General features: G+C 33.9%; 1 protein-coding gene across 8 annotated transcripts in view; it reads left to right on the top strand.

The window, feature by feature from the left end:
* Positions 1-17,813, top strand: part of LOC136040208 (zinc finger protein 84-like) — a 23,445-nt gene extending 5,632 nt beyond the window's left edge. For 2 of the 8 annotated variants that reach the window (XM_065724376.1, XM_065724374.1), the window contains exons 2-5: positions 5,970-6,140; positions 7,569-7,739; positions 10,343-10,501; positions 14,545-17,811. In XM_065724376.1, the coding sequence (XP_065580448.1) occupies positions 6,098-6,140; positions 7,569-7,739; positions 10,343-10,501; positions 14,545-15,167 (996 nt within the window). In that variant the 5' untranslated portion in view covers positions 5,970-6,097 and the 3' untranslated portion in view covers positions 15,168-17,811. Of the gene's footprint in view, positions 47-5,969; positions 6,141-7,568; positions 7,740-10,342; positions 10,502-14,544 lie in introns of all 8 variants that reach the window. The other 6 variants (XM_065724375.1, XM_065724381.1, XM_065724377.1 and 3 more) reach the window with 6 other exon arrangements.
* Positions 17,814-19,225: the final 1,412 nt, after the last annotated feature.

Here is a 19,225-nt window from a genome sequence, read left to right on the forward strand (position 1 = left end):
AGGAAACAGCACAGTCCCGGAAAATACTTGCAGGCATTCTAAGCAGGTTAGCCTATTCACTACTTATATCATTCCTAAAAGTACATCAGTTTACCTAATCCTTACGTCTCCCCTGCATGCAGGGGCGTTGCTTGGGGGATGAGAGGCAGTTACCTTCCAATAATTTGGAGGAAAAATTATATATTCCATGCTCCTTAATTATCTGGATATGTTTCCCTCTTTCCCCCCTAACAAAAGGCTGGAGATTCACCCCTGCTTGTGTGCAAATAAAACTTAAAGCCTATCCCATAGGCCTACTTAGATATGTATACTTTATGAATTTTCAAAAGCACAACTATTGGTAAAGGTTAAGAATAACCTAGGCTAATGGCTCTTAAAAAACAGACCTGCTATAAAACAAGAGATATTTTCAGGTTGTTAATTTTATGCCCATTGGCATTATTTGCCTTCTTTGGCTATGCATCCCCAGTCCACCTCCTTTTTATGTAGGCTATATACAAAACAAACAGAAAATACATTTTTTACCATTAGATAGTGTAAATGTAGGTGTAGTCCAGTGCATAAGGAAACATGTTAAGAAATAATTATTATTTCATAATGTGCAGAATAATCCTAGTTAACATGTTTTTCATAGGGAGAACATTTATCTTCACTTTTTTATCTGTTGTACAGATCTTATAACAAAATTCTTAAAAATAAACATGAATATGACTGCATTTTCAGTTTGGAAGTAACCCATATCCTAGTTAAACACCATTAGTGCCATTTGTCAGAAACATCTGAATGGTCAAATAGCCTATTGAAAATTAAGGTTAGATTAGGGTAGTTGCACTAATGATTTGGAAGTGCAATTTCAGAACCACTGTCAAACTTTTTCTTAAAAACAGGATAACTCTATTTAGTTATGACTTGGAATATCATCACTTCAAGCCATTGTTATATTTTGATAATGCAAAATGTGGACACTACATCTAATACCCCCAGATAAGAAAAGAATATTAAGTTCAATCAATTCTGTGTTTTCAACAAGAATATACACAGCTTAGTGCTGTAGTAAGTTCTTAGTAGTACTAAACCAAATTTACTTGATGTAATTTTTGTATACTGAATTTTTTCTTGTTATTGCTTGTTTGGACTTTTGGTTTGAGCAGTTTTGCTTTCTTGGAAGTCTCTTGTGGTGTTACCTTCTTTAATTGATAAACTTGTCAACAAAAGGTAGGCTATTTTGTGTTTTGTAAACACAACTGACAACAAAATTTTTTATTTTGCTATTAGTCAAACCCCATAGTTTAACCACAGTTCATGGTAGACCTAACTTGTGGTTATACTCTAGGGCAAATCAGGCAATGGCCTCTTTTTGTTTATCCATTTGTGTGAATAAACTTGCAAGTTTAATTGATTGCACAGCACTTTTTTCCTTTGTCATAATTCTTTTGAACTTTGATTTATTTTTGCAGTTTATTAATGAGCAAGGAACTTAAGAAAAAATTTAAGAACAGGAACTTGTATCGCCAAATAGCCATAGGAAACATTTCTTGGAATAAATAACTATTTTATAATTTTACCGGAATGTTTCCTATATTGCTTACCTCCAAATGATCCAATAAGGATGGTTGTAACCAAGACTATAATCCTTGTATCCATTTCTCTTAATATAACTATTACTACAATACCATTACTACATTAACTAAAGGAGACAATAGTAGCCAAAAGACTTAATTGGCCACCAATTTGCCACTGATCAAGAAACCTAAACAGTGGAAACTTACTCTGAGAATCTTCCCACTGTAGCACTGTAGCTTATCAGAAGGCCACCCCTTTCTGTTGGACATGTATGAGTAGACCTATATGGCATAGATGGCATTTCAGAAGGCAGACCTACGTTGTCATATATATATATATATATATATATATATATATATATATATATATATATATATATATATATATATATATATATATATATATATATATATATGTTATTTATTCATACCCTTCTGTATAGTACATTCACCTCTCTTTTGTTAGTATAATAAAAGAGCAGTGAATATACATTATGCCTTTTAGGAGGTTTTTAAGAATAATCCAGAGATGTTGATTTATATTTATCCTGACCTCTATATAGTTTAGGATGCTAGAATATGGCAACAAATAATTATTTACCAATTATACGTTCTTTTAAAATTGACTGTTTTGAAAACTTTTTGTGTTTACTTGATACAGATGCTTCACAACCTTTAATTAGAGAGTAAGTTTATAGGGGGTTTTCCTCATAGTTTACAAAATCATGTAAGCAGATGCTAGAATACCCTGACTCCATAACAGGTCACAAACTTTCAATTTTGGGGAAATGTTCCTTTAAATTTAGCACAGGGACTAATGAAATAACAGTAACAGCAATAGTATATAGACAGATCCCATTTCCTTGCATTTTGGAGTGGATGCAATAAGAAAATATGGAACCGTTTGAGATCCAATAACCAATAATATTACTATAACAAAGTCACACACAACTAATAGACAAATTTTTGTAACAGCAGAGAACAGTAGTGAAAACCCCAAATACATTTAAAAATTAAACGGAAAAACCATCGTTGAAGAACAAATGATGTCTCAAGTCTTAGCAACATCAGACACAAAGGAGGGTAATAGCAAAACAATTGACAGTGTAACAGGAGGATACAACCTAAAGAATTATCCCTCAAATTTTCATGGAAAATTAAATTTTCAAAATTGAGAAAGGTATCACATATTTGAAACTATCCAAACTAAGCAGCGGTAATGTAAAAGTAAATAAAGCAACCTTAGGAACAGCAGAAAAGATTTTAAATACAGATATTAAATCACTAAGCAGTCGAAAACTAAGCATAAATTTTAAAAGCCAAGAGCAAATTTCACTGAAATAACAGCAGCTACGGCATGACAAAAGCTGATATTTTTTTTAAGTTTTAATTTAGAACATTTACCAGAAAATATTAAAATCCAGGTAGGAAATGTTTCATGGGACTATAAGTGGACTTTCGTAAGACATAAATCTGGTTAGGGCTTAACTTACCTGATAACTAAAAAAATACCAACGCAAGGACCGCCAATTACAAAATCCCCATATAAGACCCCCTAGCATTTAAGATCATGGCTTGATGACCAAATAAAATAAATGGAAGAACAGGAAGTCAGTAAAGAGGGGGTTAGCAAATGGTGTTTTTCATTAGTAATAGTCATAAAGAAAGACAATACCTGGAGATGCTGTGTAGACTTTAGGGCGCTAACTGCAGTCACAGTTAAAGATGTGGAGTTACCAAGAATAGTAAGAATTCTCGGTTCATTAAGAGGGTCAAAATATTATTCAAGTTTCGACCTGATCGCGGGATATTGGCAAATAGCCTTAGACCCAGAAACGAATCACAAAGCAACCGTTTTAGACGATGAGAGAACGTTCACGTTTGAACACGTGCCCTTCAGCTTATCCTTCAGCCCAGACTTTTAGCCGACTAATTAAGTAAGTATTGAAGCATGATAAACAAGAAAAACACACGGGAGTCGATACAGAAAGTAAAAGAGATACCTTAGCTTATTTAGATGTTGTAATATTATTCAAGCTGGCAAACCTCTCTACCCAAGTAGAAGCCCGCTCTCTAAGGTGGTATGGCCACCAACTCCGTCTTCCGCTAAGTAGCCCCGCAAAGATCATCTCGGACTTCAACCCCTCGGAAAATGGCTGGAAACGGCCTCGAGGAAGGCCACGCACTAGATGGGCTGATGTAATAAACCAGTGCCTGCTCAATCGCAACATCAACCTAAATGAGGCCCCATCCTTAGCCCTGGAAGTTCTGGTACGAGAATAGCCTTTGCATTGTAAAATTTTGGATGAGGAAATTAAAGTACGAGAATGAATGAATTATTTAATGAAAACTGAAGTTAGTTATTTTATTTTTGTCATTATTTCGGTTATTCATTTGCTGTAGTTTTGACCGCCACTATTTTACCTTAACTGGTTTTTGGACTGCTTCTGTCTTATGAGAGTATTTTGTTTAATCTACCGAGGCAACAAGTATTACACAAGTGTTATTAGTTACTTGTAAGTTTATTTAGTAGATTAGTAAGTAAGCATTAAGTAAGTAAGATGCTCCATCTTTAGTCTATTCATATCTGAAAAAAAAAAATTCTACTATTTTTCTGTTGGTCGTTACAAAATCATGGAGATTTTTCTCGGTATAGGTAAAATCCGCCATTGTTACCACACCAAAACATTAAAAAAATTTAGAAACTTTTTAGGTAAGTTTGTTATTTTTTTTCCTGCTTACACAACATAGTCTAGTCCTATGCTCAATGAGATGGTTTATCCATAAGGAAGTCTGGTTTCAATAGAAAAATACGTTTGAATGCATCATGTCTGATTCAGTTTATAACAGACATAAATTATTGCGTAAATGAGGGGACTGCCCCATCACCAATCCCTCATTCGTTGCATAAACTTTTTAAAATGTATTAGACGAGATTTTAAGTCCAATTAAACGGTCCAGGAAATAGTAACCAAGACTCTAAAAAAAGAAATCTTTATAACACTTAAGACATTTCAACGGTTGGCTTTTTATCCCAATTCCAAATTTATTGAATTCATGGTATTAATTTCAGGTCCAAAAATTATATTAATAATTTTTGAGTTATTTTTTATATTAATAATTATTGTCTAATAATAATATTTGATTAAATAAAGCAGTAAGTATATTTATTAAATTAAAACTCATTTAAAGCAAAAAGCCTGAAACATCTGCCTAATTTTGAAATAAGGGGGAAATACCACCAAAAAGAAAAGGGGCTGTAATGAAATTCAAATAATTGTATTCAGTATATTAGATAACTTTACTGTAGAGTAGTGATTTCCAGTCTTTTTCAAATGCATGCGTTTTGACAAAAATCTTCATCATTGAACACACTTTTCCACATAGTATTATTAACTACCAATTGGCTGATTTGTTTTTCAACTTCTTAGTAAAGACTGAGCTTTAAAGGTCCATATTAGACATTCATCATATATGAAAACTGATTATATTCATTATGTCAGAAAAAAATATACTTAGTCTAAGTAAAATTCTTTTTCAACAAGAATTAAAAAAAGAACTGTTTGTACATTATTGTTGTGATGAAAATTCAATCCAAAATTTATCTTTAAAATAATTTCAAAGTAATAGAAAATATTGCATATTATTTTTGACAATTTATGCAGGTTTATGAACAGAAAGCTTTATGCCTCTCGGTGAAGTCACTTAGCTTAAATATTTCAGTTCAGACCAATGATGAGACGTAGAGTCTTGGGTCTGAAGTTGGATGAAGCTTATTTCTATGTTTGCTCTTGATAAATGCATAGGACGAAAACACTTTCTCAAGATATTTTGAGTTTTGGAAAGGCAGCAGACGCTTCAGGGCTACATCACTCTGCTTTTGTAAATCCAAAATTCGAGTGCTATCTTTAGGGAGTCCTTCTTAATTGTTTGATTTTTAGACTATTTTGAACAAAATATCCTAAATTTCAGTCAGAGGTCCTTATTGAGAAGGTAGTTAAAAAGAGGATTGACCAATGTTGGTTGACCTCCATTCATGTTTTCTCTAAAGATGATACTAGAAATTTTTCATTAGATATCAGTTTAGTTCCCTGTTGGCCTTAGGCAACCAGTGTTTCAATATAAAGTGGTTCTGGGATAAAAAATAATAACAATAATGCATTGAAGCGTTATGCATTTTACTATGGACTACACTTGAGCATTGCCTCTGAAAGGAATTTACTTTTCTAGGAATCTTAGGTTTCCATCACAGTCTTTTTGGGTAAACAAAGAACTCAAGTCTGTTTACCATAAGACTATTTTTATTGCAAATGGTTAATCTAAAGATAAAGTGGTAATAAATTGGTTTTGAATTTTGGAATCCATTTATCTATTCTTGTTTTACTTGTTTCTAAAAATATTTTCTAGGTTAGGTCCTCTTTGTACTCTTTGAAGATATGGCTGTCAAATTCGTTGATTTTTCAATTTATGTCGGTTTTTAATTATTCAGAGCTGCGAAGTGAAGCTGACTGTGTATTTGACTCAATTAGTGAAAGATGGACACTCCCAACGTCTTTGGAATCACTGCTGTGAAGCAAGGTAATTGATGTTGCAGCTTACCCTCTGATTAATGAACTTATCATCAATTTTAATTACATTTTTTCCTCCCGTAAAATTTTTAATGAATTTTTAAGAGAGGTTGAAAGAATATCCCCATTTCCTTGAACAAATGGTTTGAATTTAAACTTAAAAGTATATAAGCTAATAATCAGGAGCAATAGGAATCCCAAATATAGAGGATATGCGTATATTGTGTTTCTTGGATTAGAAAAATCCAAAAACCTATACTTTTAACCTGAGGATACTTTTTCCATTCATTTTTCCATTCACTTTTAACACATTTGATGAAGGATCAGTTGTGATCATGGCTCATAGCAGGAAGTCTGACTTATTTTTGACTTCAACATAAACATACTAAATAGAAAATAAAAGAATTGTATTGATAAATGTTCTTAAAATATTTCTTGAAATAAGTCAATAAGACTACTTGAGAACTCAAAATCACAAGACAAACTTAATGACACTCATATATATACTAGGGGTCTTAAAATCAACTCACCAAAGCTTTCTCAAGGAAATTTGATATTTTGAGGTTTGTTTAACCTTGAAGTTTCTTCCCAAATAAAAATTTTTTTGAATGAGCATTTTGAACAGATTTGTTACAATACACAAAGTTAATGTGCTATTTATTCTTAACACAAAAAGGACTATGAGAATCTTGGTGAGTTAATCGAGTTGCGTTTATGTATCGCAATTTCAAGTTGCTTGATTTTGATTTAAGGGTTTTTTCTATACTTGAATTCTTTTTCATTTTTTAAAGTTAAATTGTTTATTTAACGTATTGGAAGTCAAAATTTCATAAAAACTAGTTTTTTTAAATTAAAAAGCAAAAGCCACGGACTTGTTTCTCCCAGTCTTCACATGAAAATTTAATGTTTGCTTTAGAGGCCTCCGAAAATCAAAATTCCTTTCAACTCCTGCACATTGTCTCTTCATAACTCACAAAAATTCTTCCGAGATAAACCGAGGGAAATAATGTGTGCTTGGTTTTTAATATCTGACATAATTTTTTTATCATACATTAGGAGCTGTTATGACCTCAGCATGAACTGTTGTGTGAAGCAAAGATTGTTAGATAGTGTAACTTTTATTATGCTAATTGATTTTGATTGGTAATTTTATATTTTTATTTATCTGGAACTAGTATATAATGTTATTGTTTGGTGCATATTTAGCTCTTCTTTCTTCTTCTTTTCTTTCTTTGATTCACTTCTATGAGTTACTTTCAGCATTACATATAGTTATATGCCGTATTGTTTAATTGTGCAATGACAAAGCCAAAAACAGTCAGCCAATCCATGCGTCGATCTTGCAAAACTTTTTTTGGGTATCAAAAGGGTTTTTGATCATCATTGAATCATTGTTCTGAGATTTCTTGCGTAAATTTTCCATTATTCTTTTTTTTAGAAATTGAAGATCCTCTACCGAATGATCACAAAAGTCTGTTTGGATGTACTAATCCTATTCTATTACCTGTGGAGGGTAGTAATCTTGTGAATTTTTTTCAAGACATATCTACCAAGCTCGAACCTAATTGCAACCCTGCGAAACCGGAGCCAAATGCTGACGTGGACTGTGGTATGCTTTTCAATATTTTTGTCTTATGTTTGCAGGCCACAATATAATATTCCATTTTGAACTGCCTTGGAAATTCAGTAGAAATTGAAGGAGAATTTTATTGTCATGAAGGTAATTAGGTCACGAAGTCAGCGGCCATGAAAATCGTGTCTAGTAGTCCCATTTTTGGAACACTTTTGGAACTATTTCTTAAGGGGCTTTGGAGATTGGAATGGTTTGGAATAATCATTTTTGTTTCCCAAAGTTAATTCTTGAAAAAAATTCAAATGACAAACTTTTTGGTTAAACTTTAAATTCTTTTCTAACATTCTAGGAATGTGTCATAAAATATATTGTTTTTGGCAAACAGATTAAACTCTATAAAAGATGCCAACAATAATAGTGGTATGAGTTTTTCTTTTTAGCTCTGTAACACGTGGTTTTATTAATGACAGTTAAGATACATATAATATTAACATCAAACTTGCATTAAAGAATCATAAAGTGATTTATTGTATATATGTAATTCTTAAAATAGCAGAAGAGAATATAAATATCCGTGAGAAAATTAAAGACAAAGTTATAAAGCTCTCAAGAAATTTTCAAAAGTAATCATTTTGATACTTTTAATATGTAATTTTGATTATTTATATAACACAGGCAGGGTCATTTGTTTCCAAAGCACTAGTAAACAAAAGGAAAACAACAATCTTCCTTGTTGAGGAAGGTGGGGGACTGCAAGTCTCCAGTACAGGATTTCAATGATGATGATGTCAATTGTTTAACTTCTATTACTGTCTTATTTCGTGACGTCGGTTGCCTCTTCATTGAAACTACTAAAAATATTTTTCAAAAATAAAAATCACTGCATTGCTAAATTTGAGAAAATGTTTCAAAATATAATCCAAAATTTATAACTGATCAAGGTGAAGTTTAAGCACGATATAGAATGTTGTCTACAGTCTAAGAATATGTTTGTTAAACAAATATGTCAAATAAACTATGTCTTTTAACCAGCTAAAATCGTATTTTACATAATTTGATCTTTTCAATTGAATTTTTTGTTGTTGTATACTTGGAGCAATGACATGGACATAGACATTTTTTATTTTCATTCAAAACGTATAAATTAAACAAAGAATTTACCATTAACGGCCACTCTTAAGACAAAAGAGAGCAATACCAACATAATTTCAGTATTGAAATCTTACCTATACAAAGTTCCAGACTTGCGTTTTTGGTTGGAATTACATTTCAAGACCTCTAATGAGATAGATGGTGTTGGTTTCTCTTAATTACTAGATGGGTAGCTATTCTTTGGATTCTGTAGTTGTGAGCTGTTCTTTGGCTGTTAATTGAGCCAATAGCTCAATGAGATTGCTACTGCGTGACTCAAGAGCAGCTGACAACCTAAGATAAAGAATGTCGACTATGGTGATTCCAATGGTGGTCTTTCAATTCCTTATGCCCCTCTTTTTGGAATTTCTCTTACATTTTTTTTTTTTTTTTATAAACTTAGGCTATTAAAATAAACCGAAATAGCACTCAGTCACCTGAGTGCTAAGTGCCGAGTGCACTAGTCGGAAATGACTAGTTGTGTTGCGGAGCAACACTACTGCTTTCGTAGTTTTTTTTTTTTTTTTTTTTCACCGTGATCAGCGACCTGTAGCTCCGAAGTGGTAAGAGTTAAAAATTTGAGATTTTTCAGAGGGAAGGGAAACGTGAAACAGAGTAAAAAAGTTCCAGAGAAGTTCCTAAAATTTCTAACAGTTTTCCATAAAAAAAAATAAAACGGTTTTTTTCTTAGAAACTGTGCGTTCGATGTTTGGCGTCAAGTTAAGACGACCCTAGCTTCGGAAATAAACTTGTTAGAAATACAGTTATGCTGAACTCATATAGAACTTTCATTTGTCTCTTCGAGAACCGGAGCACAAAATTCCGTAGCTCTTACAGATTTCCCGGAAATAATTCCGGAAAAGTCCATCTCGTTCCGATTTTTTTTTGGAATTTTCTCAAATTTTTGATTTTGATGTTTCTTTTATTTTTATCGAGTAGTGCTATGAAAAGTATGCAAGAAGAAGTGAAGTGTTCTATATACCAAGTTGCTTCGTTCTCTTAGAAATAATTTCCCAAGTTTCGACGTTCTAGAGGTAACTTCTGTTCTGGACCAGCTAGAATTTTTTTTTCCAACGCGGTTCGACAGGTCTCGATCTCCTAACAACTGGAGCCTAAAATAGTTTCTCCGAAATAAAATTCCTTCTTTGGGTTTTTCTATTTGGAAGTTTTGTCATGCCCTCGGGGCAATTTAATTTTTTTGGTGAATTTGGTTTGTTTTATATTTTCCTGGTTTAGACCATCAAAAGTTAAGCAGAAAACTATAAGACGTTATTTCCGTATCTCTTTCAGATTTCCCGGAAATAGCAACTGTGTCCCGTAGGGCACAGTTGCACGTGTTGCTCCGCAACTGTGCCCTAAGGAACAGGGCACAGTTGCTGCAACACTTCCCGTTGCACTGGCAACGGAGGTCTAGTTTTTCTCTCTAAACAGGTTTTTTCAAAAAGTTTTAACAGTAAGTAACTTTGCAGCATTTTTGTTTTTTTTTTATTCTATTTCAACTTTCGTAGAACCCAAAGATGAATCATCAAACGACAATAATTGTATTTTCCCTTTACTATCAATGAAACGCGATGACAGTCTTTTGGCTAGTTCTTCTGGCACATTTGCAGATTGCAAACCTAGTTCTGGTCACCTTAAAATGGAGTCACAAAGTGGCAAGGACAAAGGTATGTTTGAAGTATCTTGAGCTTCTTGTGTATATTTCGGTATCAAAAATAATAAACCAAATCATTTCCTTCCTAACTGTGGTGGGGCATCAAAGTTATATGTTTCTGCATCTGATCGTGCTGGTTGAATATGTCTAGTAAACATTTATTATCAAACGTCCCGGATAGTTTTAGTTGTTAGGATATTTTTTATAAATTTATGTATCCCAATTAATTCCTTAAACAAAACGACAAATGTACATTTATTTGCAATTCTTTTTTAACTTTTGATGCTCATTACATCGATTTTATGTCACTTATTATTAACCATGTGACATATAGCTCTGTTTGGGGGAGTTGGGGATTCCAGGATTTCCAGAAAACCGGAAATCTTGGAAAACGCTTATAAATGTCGTAGATACGTGGTTGACGTAACCGGACTGGATATGCTCTCTTTGGGGGAGTTAGGTGGTGGGGTACAGTGCTATGGCGAGTTTGGTGCTTCTGGACGTGCTAGGACGATAACAATTGGTAGGAGTTTCAGGGAGTTGCAGAAATTGACTTGATAAAGTCGTTTTCACCGATTTGACCATCTGGGGGGCTGAAGGGAGAGGAACAATTAGAAAAATTAAGGTATTTTTAACTTACGAGTGGGTGATCGGATCTTAATGAATTTTGATATTTAGGAGGACCTTGTGACTCAGAGCTCTATTTTAAATCCCGACCGGCATTAAGCCTCTGATTTTCCTTTTAAAGTGGGTTTGGGGGGGATTTGCCAGTTTAGGCACTTCTAGATAAGCTAGGACTATGAAAGTTGGCAGGCGTATCAAGTACCAGACTAGATTAAATTAGAAATAGTCTCTTCCCCGATTCGACTATCTTGGGGGTGGGAGGAGTGAGCGAACGAAATAATTGAGAAGAATTTTATTTGCCGATAGAGCAAATAATTGTTCTTCTTAAGTATGGCTTTTGGTCTAGGGCAGTGGTTTTCAACCTTTTTTCCCCCATGGACCCCTTTTCCCTTCTTTTTATCTTGGTGGACCCCTTCATAGCTATTTGATCACTAATATAAATTTTAAGGTTTTAATTATCAAACAAGTAGCATATGATTTATAAAATTTATAAAATATACGATTTATAAAATTTATAAAAAAAAAGCTTTATTTTTAAATGAAAACTAATTTAATACAAATAAAATATTCTAATATAATAATCATAATTATTATTATTATTACTATTATTGTGGTAGTAACGACAATATTACAAGTTTCTACAAGTTTCTTCGATTGGCAAGCAGCTAAAGCTCATGGAGAGTAGAGCTCCCCAGGCTGTTTAATTCACTCCAACATTATTTATGTAAACTGGATAAAAAAAAGCAGTTGAAATTAAGTGTGTGATTAAGAAAAAGGAAAAGGCATGTTTATTCAATGAGATTCTTGTGGTTGATTCTTCTCGACAAGTTTCTTTATATTTGGTTCTATCGATGTTAATGATAGTAGAAGATCACCCCTTTTCACAATGTCAAGTCTATTGTGAGCTTTTGATAAAATTTGAGAAAAACGACTGAATCCCAACAAAATAAGATGTAGGAAAAGCAATAACGTAGAACTGCGCTTTATCCCAGAGCAAAGGGTACTTTGTAGCAACATTATTTGTTTTCCATATATTGTACTTTCCACCTTTGAATTTTGCACGCATTATTTCATCACTTTGTAATTCGATGAGGGGCTCTTGCAAAGATTATTCCATTTCGGCAACATTAACTTCGAAAGGAATTGAAACCCAAATCGGTATATCCATTCCGAGTAGGTCACTAAACCGATTCAAAATAATGTAAATTACAGTAGAAATCAATTTCTTAAAAATAAAGAGCGTTCTGAGTTGGTTTTCTTCATGCAGAGATTACGGATTTTACGGATGGCTCTTGCAAAGATTATTCCATTTCGGCAACATTAACTTCGAAAGGAATTGAAACCCAAATCGGTATGTCCATTCCGAGTAGGTCACTAAACCAATTCAAAATAATGTAAATTACAGCAGAAATCAATTTCTTAAAAATAAAGAGCGTTCTGAGTTGGTTTTCTTCATGGACCCCCAAAATAAAATTGTGGACCCTCAATTTGTTGTGCTTTGCCTGTGGACCCCTGAAAATATTACATGGATCCCTAGGGTCCATGTGGACCCCGGTTGAAAACCACTGGTCTAGGGGTGTGATTCTCGCTTTTGATGCGAGAGGATTAAGGTTCGATTCCCGGACCACCGCAATTTATACATGAAGAAGATCCGAAACTAGATACATGGTCAATATAGCGATCGCTGAAAGTTGGCAGGCGTCTCAGGGACTCGTCCAGATTTAATTAGAAATAGTCTCTTCCCTGATTTGACCATTCGGGGCGGGGGGGGGGGGGGGTGGAAGGACGGTTAAGTTTGAAAAATCGGAAAAAATGAGGTATTTTTAACTTATGAAAGGGTTATCGGTTTTTAATGAAATTTTATATTTAGAAGGACCTCGTGTCTCAGAGCTCGTATTTTAAAGCCCGACCTGATCTGGTGACATTGGGAGTTGGAGGGGGAAACAGGAAATCTTGGAAAACGCTTAGAGTGGAGGGATCATAATAAAAATTTCTGAGAAGAAACTCTTGGCTCTCTCGACCTTGTCACTATTGCCATATGAGCTCTTGTTGAATGAAGAAATATAGTTTATTAGCATTTTTTTTTATGAAAAAGGTATAGTGGGAGTATATCTATTTTTTTTAATTAATAAATAGTTTGTTGAGAGTCAAAAAATTGCAGCTGTCTTTTATCAGGCGCATGAAATCTCGGAAAACGCTGAGAGTGGAGAGATCGGAATGAAGCTTGGTGGGAAAAGTAAGCACAAGTTCGAGATACGTGATTGACATAACCGGAACGGATCCGCTCTCTTTGGAGGAGTTGGGAGGGGATTAATTCGGAAAATTAGAAAAAATGAGGAATTTTTAACTTACGAACGATTGACCGGATCTTAACGAAATTTGATATTTAGAAGAACATCGTAACACAGACCTCTTATTTTAAATCCTGACTGGATCCTGTGTCAATGGGGGAGTTGGGGGGAAGGAACTTGCTGGGAAGAAGCTCTTGGCTCTTCCAACCTCGTCACAAGTGCCATATGAGCTCTTTGCTCTTGTTGAATGAAGAAATGTAGTTTATCAGTAGATTTTTTTTATGAGAAATGTATAATGGGAGTATATTTATTTTGTTTTTAATCAATGAATCATTTGTTGAGAGTCAAAAGATTGTAGCTGTTTTTTATCAGGCGCATTGGTCTGAAGGTTTGAAATGTCTGTAAGTATGTCTCTAGGGATAATTTGACTAGTGCACCACCTGGGGTCAAGCTAGCACATCATGTATTTTGCTCATTTCAAACAGAGGATTCAAATATACATTTTAATGGAAAGATTTCCACCTTATTGATATTATAGTCGTACAAGATTAGCATTGTACATAATTTTATGTCTTCTGGACTGTACCTTTTCTACCCTCCACTCTCCCGCTTTTCTAATTCAGAATGTAAGTGACAACGGTAGGAATTACGGGTAAACCGGATGGCCCAGTTGAATCAGGGTCAACGGTCAAATTTAGTTTATTCTCAACGTTTGCTTTCCATCTAGATCGTATTCCATCTGTGGATTGTATGTGGTTGACAGGCTCATCCTGGAGGGAGAAAGCCTCGAAGTTCATCTATTTAGCCAGTTCTTTTACTCTCCGACCTTTGCCATTTAACGAACGAATAATCGGTTGAAGGCAAAGAATTGCAGCACTCTAGTATCAGACGCATTGTTGCCCATGTTTTTAAAAATAATGGTTGTTTGCTCTTTACTTAGAAAAAAGAAATAAAGGATTGGTTGAATCACAAGAAAAATACCTCAAATTGGCTCTTACAAATTTGTCACCAAGGCAAGATACATTAAAATTAAATATATAGTCAGTAATTAGGGTTAAGTATCAAAAGTTGAATTGAGTGACCAATAAAAGTAATTGATTTTTGAGTGAAATTTACGTTATTTCAGTTTTTCCCCTTGCAGATAACCCAAGAAGCGACACTGTGAAAAAACCTTTCGAATGTGATATGTGCAGGAAATGTTTTCCTACAAATTCTCTTTTAATTCGTCATCAAACAACGCATAGTGGAGAAAAACCTTTCAAATGTGATATGTGTGATAAAACATTCCGCGTAAAATGCAATCTATCTTCTCATCAAAGAACTCATACTGGAGAAAAACCTTTCAAATGTGACATGTGCGATAGAACATTCTGCCAAAAGTCTCACCTAACTTATCATCGAAGAAGTCACACTGGAGAAAAACCTTTCAAATGTGACGTATGTGATAAAACATTCGATCAAAAATCGAACCTATCTAAACATCAAGTAACTCACACTGGAGAAAAACCTTTCCAATGCGACATATGCGATAAAGCGTTCGGTGGAAAATCTAACCTATCTTCGCATCAAAGAATTCACACCGGAGAAAAACCTTTCAAGTGTTTGACATGTCAGAAAGAATTTCGTCAAAAATCTCATCTATCTGATCATCAAAGAATTCATATTAGAAAAAAACGTTTCGAATGTGGTGTGTGTGAGAAAACGTTCTGCAACAAATACCACCTATCTTATCATCAAAGAACTCATTCTGGTGAACAATGTTAGATGCGTTTCTGAAAAAGTAATTTATTTAATTATGATATATACATGCAACGTTTTACTTTTAGTTCCCAATTATCTTGTCACAAAAGCAATCTGAGGGAAAACCATTTGTTTTTGTCAATGTTTAAGTGTGTTATACATATATTCAATGTCAAAGTTTTCTTGTCAAAGATGTATTAGGCTATTTGTAATTTCAAAGTTATGTATGCTCATGTAAATTAGTTGCCTTTGTCAAACTTATTGTATGTATTTTCAATGTTGCTTTTATGTTTTCTTTTATATGACCTTTTTATATGACTTTTATATGACTCCTTTCTATTCCTAAATTTACTACAAGAACAAACTTCAATCTTATATAATGTAAAGATCAAACTATTTTTGCTAGCGTAAGTGAATCCACTGAACATAAATAATGATTTATTTTTTTTTTGCTGATTGTCTGAAACATATTTTGATTCGGTAAGATTGTTGGCTGTTTTGGTTCTGTAGTTTGAACCCTGGAGCACGCCACACCGATCCCTTTAAGAAAGGTTCTATAGTTTAAAGGAAAATTCGTTAACCTATCCCTAATCTTTGGATTTACCCTTGGAGAAATTTATGCATTCCTAGAATATATTCGTGAGCTTTGTTTGGAACTTAAGTTGTATTGATGACAGAAAGTTTTATTTTGTAAGCATGGAATTCTTTATGAGAAAGTATTCTTCAAATCTGTTTTCCCAGAGCATCTGAACAAAGGCCAGTAAAGGTTAACTCAAGCAGAGCTTATTTTGTGTCTTGCTCTTCGCTGTAGTAAGCATAACACATGTGACATTTGAAGATCTTCATGGTGTCCAGCTTAAAACATAATTGACCAATATCCAATAAATGTTGGATTTGGAAAAACAAATCTTGGTTCTGGTTTCTTCAATCTTATTTAATGTAAAGATCAAATCATTTTTGCTAGCGTAAGTGAATCCACTGAACATAAATAATGATTTTTTTTTTTTTGTTTGCTGATTGTCTGAAACATATTTTGATTTGGTAAGATTGTTGACTCTTTTGGTTCTGTAGTTTAAACCCTGGAGCACACCACATCGATCCCTTTAAGAAAGGTTGTATAGTTTAAAGGAAAATTCCTTAACCTATCCCTAAACTTTGGGTTTACCCTTGGGGAAATCGTATTTATGCGTTCCTTGAATATATTCGTGAGCTTTGTTTGGAACTTAAGTTGTATTTATGACACAAAGTTTTATTTTGTAAGCATGGAATTGTGTATGAGAAAGTATTCTTCAAATCTGTTTTTCCAGAGCATCTAAACAAAGTTCAGTAAAGGTTAACTCAAGCAGAGCTTATTTTGTGTCTTGCTCTTCGATGTAGTAAGCATAACACATGTGACATTTGAAGATCTTCATGGTGTCCAGCTTAAAACATAATTGACAAATATCTAATAAATGTTGGATTTGGAAAAAACAAATCTTGCTTCTGGTTTTTCTAAATATTTTAATTATCTATGGCTTCAGTTTCAGTTCAATAGTTCCTGGGGCCTTTTTCTTTGTAAAAACAACAAATCATCCTATTAGATAACTGCCTTGAGATTCTTTTATGTTTTGGTTTTCATTGCACAGTTGTCATTAAGATCTCACCCCTTCTTGGGGATTGTAACTTATTATTATACGTTTGAACCAATAAAATTATTTGCTAATTTTTTTTTTTTGGTGTGTGCCTTTGAAATTAATAAGTTATATACTTTGTTAGTGTATTAGTTGCAAAAAAAATTGTTTAAACAGAATTCAGTTTTGTATGCTGTTCTTTATCTATGGTTTGCGATTATAAATTATTTGATCCAAAAGATATAAACCTTACCGTTTATTTCTTATTTAGTCCGTGCATCTTTGCAACCAACGTGTCATCGTTTTTCTTTCTATCTCTGTAACCTCTTCTACCTTTTTTATGGTTTGCGTTTTATGAATTTTAAGGCAAAACTAGGAAGTCCTTGGGCCAGAGAGATCTTGATATACATTTAATTTTTGTCTTAAGGTGAAGGGTCCATAAACGATTTTTTTTTCTTTTTTGTATAGACACGTTAAAAATGGAACGAAAAGATCCAGAAGAAATTTTTTCTCGGTAAAACCAAAACAATTGAAGCTCGTTGCTTAAGCTAAGGGAAATAACGGTTTGTTATGAGGCAAAAAGATATTAGAGAGCCAAAAAAAGACGTTTGAAACTTTGATAATTTATTTTTTACTTACACCCGTGAGTCCCTGTCCAAATGAAAACCTATTATAAAAAAACAACTTAAGGAATAATCCCTAGAAAGGGTAATAAACCTATTTTCTGGTGTAGTCTAAACTATGACCCTAAAGTCCCTTGGTTAAGATGACCCAAATTAGTGACTCATAGTAAATAGAAAATTCGTTCCCCTCAAAATCGACCTAATTTTTCTTTGTACGCCTTAAAACTTGTATTCATATGAGGTAAACGAGCTCTCATATACCTAATAATAAATTGGGGAACGGGCCCCTGAAAACTGGGATTAGAAGCTTCTTTTTTTCGGAAAGCCCAAAAAACAAGGGGACCATAATTGTCGAAAAAAATTATTTGCTTTAAAATCTGTCGAATATGAGAGTCAATAAACTTTTCTTCTGAACAGACTAAGACTTAAAGTCCTAATTCTCTGAGTTAAGTTGACCCTAATGCATATAACAGTGTGTTTTCTGAGGCAATGTTTCATCTAGGAAATGGGCGAAAAGAAGAGCAATTTTTATTGGCTGAAAAATGTCAAGTATTGTTGCCTTGGCTAAGAAGATCGCATATTTTCTATGGAACGGTAAGATGTTTTGAGGGGGGGGGGGAGAATAGGCCAAAAACCTCTAGTGTTTTATCAGTCTTAAGTTTCAAATTGTAGTTCCGTTAGCCAAGTAGTATATAATATAAAAATGGCGTGCATAATAGTCAACCCTGTTAAACTCTACCCAATTAATTGAGCCATCAGACAATACCATCCCTGTTTTATTTAAATCCCCTTGAACTAACCTTCCCTGTAATTCAGCTCCCGTGCAATTTAACACGGTACCTAAAACCTATAGTCAAATCTGACTTGTTGTTGACCTATGAATTAGATTCTTAATCAGTGCAGATGTGGCATAATTTCAAATTGCGGTGAACCTAGTCTGGACTCCCGAATTTTAAACTAGTTTTGCAATTAAATTAAGAGCTTTATTAATTTATAAGTGAATGCGAATTTATTTGAAAAGATATTCTCCAAAAATGAATTCATATAAAACCGAAACAAACAATCTTATTTTCTAAATTCACTACCTCTGAGAGATTTAAATATCTGATTTACTGCTTGTCTTTAAAAGAATTAAGCTAAATAAAAGTTTTTTTTTCTAAAGATGATATCAAACGAATAAGATGATTGCTTCTAAGTATAGACAAAACATAATTTTGACAAATTGTGCAAAATAAATTGGCTCTTCATATTTTCCTGCATTTGTTGATTTCCGAAAAACAAGGTCTTGACTGATGCCTTTACTAAAAAAACGCAGTATTAGAGGCTTAAAATATTCTAAGTGGTAAAGGTTCAAGTCCCCAAAGGATGAGACGAAGGCCTACTGCCAGGAAAGCCATCAGCAAGTAAAGCTGATGAAATTGAGCTAGCTGCAAAAAAGAAAGACATGGGCAGCCTATTCAAGCATCTCCGAGACCTCACTGAAAATAAAACTCCCACCTTGGGTCACATCCTGTCCAGGGATGGTGCACTTCTCTCTGACGAAGGTTCTTGTCTTGAGCGGTGGAAGGACCACTTCTGTTCGCTCCTCAACAATACTGGTCCGTCTGCGCCTCCTAATGATAGTCCCAGCCAACCTTGCAGTCAAAGACCTGGAACAGATGAGCCTTTCAGCCCCTCAGAAATTGGACATGCAGTAAAAAGACTCAAGAGTAATAAAGCTGCTGGTATCTGTGGCTTAAACTCAGAGCTGCTAAAATATGGAGGTCCTGCAATGCTCCTGTTTCTACACACCCTGTTCTCTACAATCTGGTAAACAGAGATAATTCCCGAGGATTGGCGGAAGGGTGTC

The sequence above is a fragment of the Artemia franciscana genome, chromosome 20 (assembly GCF_032884065.1).
Source record: "Artemia franciscana chromosome 20, ASM3288406v1, whole genome shotgun sequence".
Classification (NCBI taxonomy): Eukaryota; Metazoa; Arthropoda; class Branchiopoda; order Anostraca; family Artemiidae; genus Artemia; species Artemia franciscana.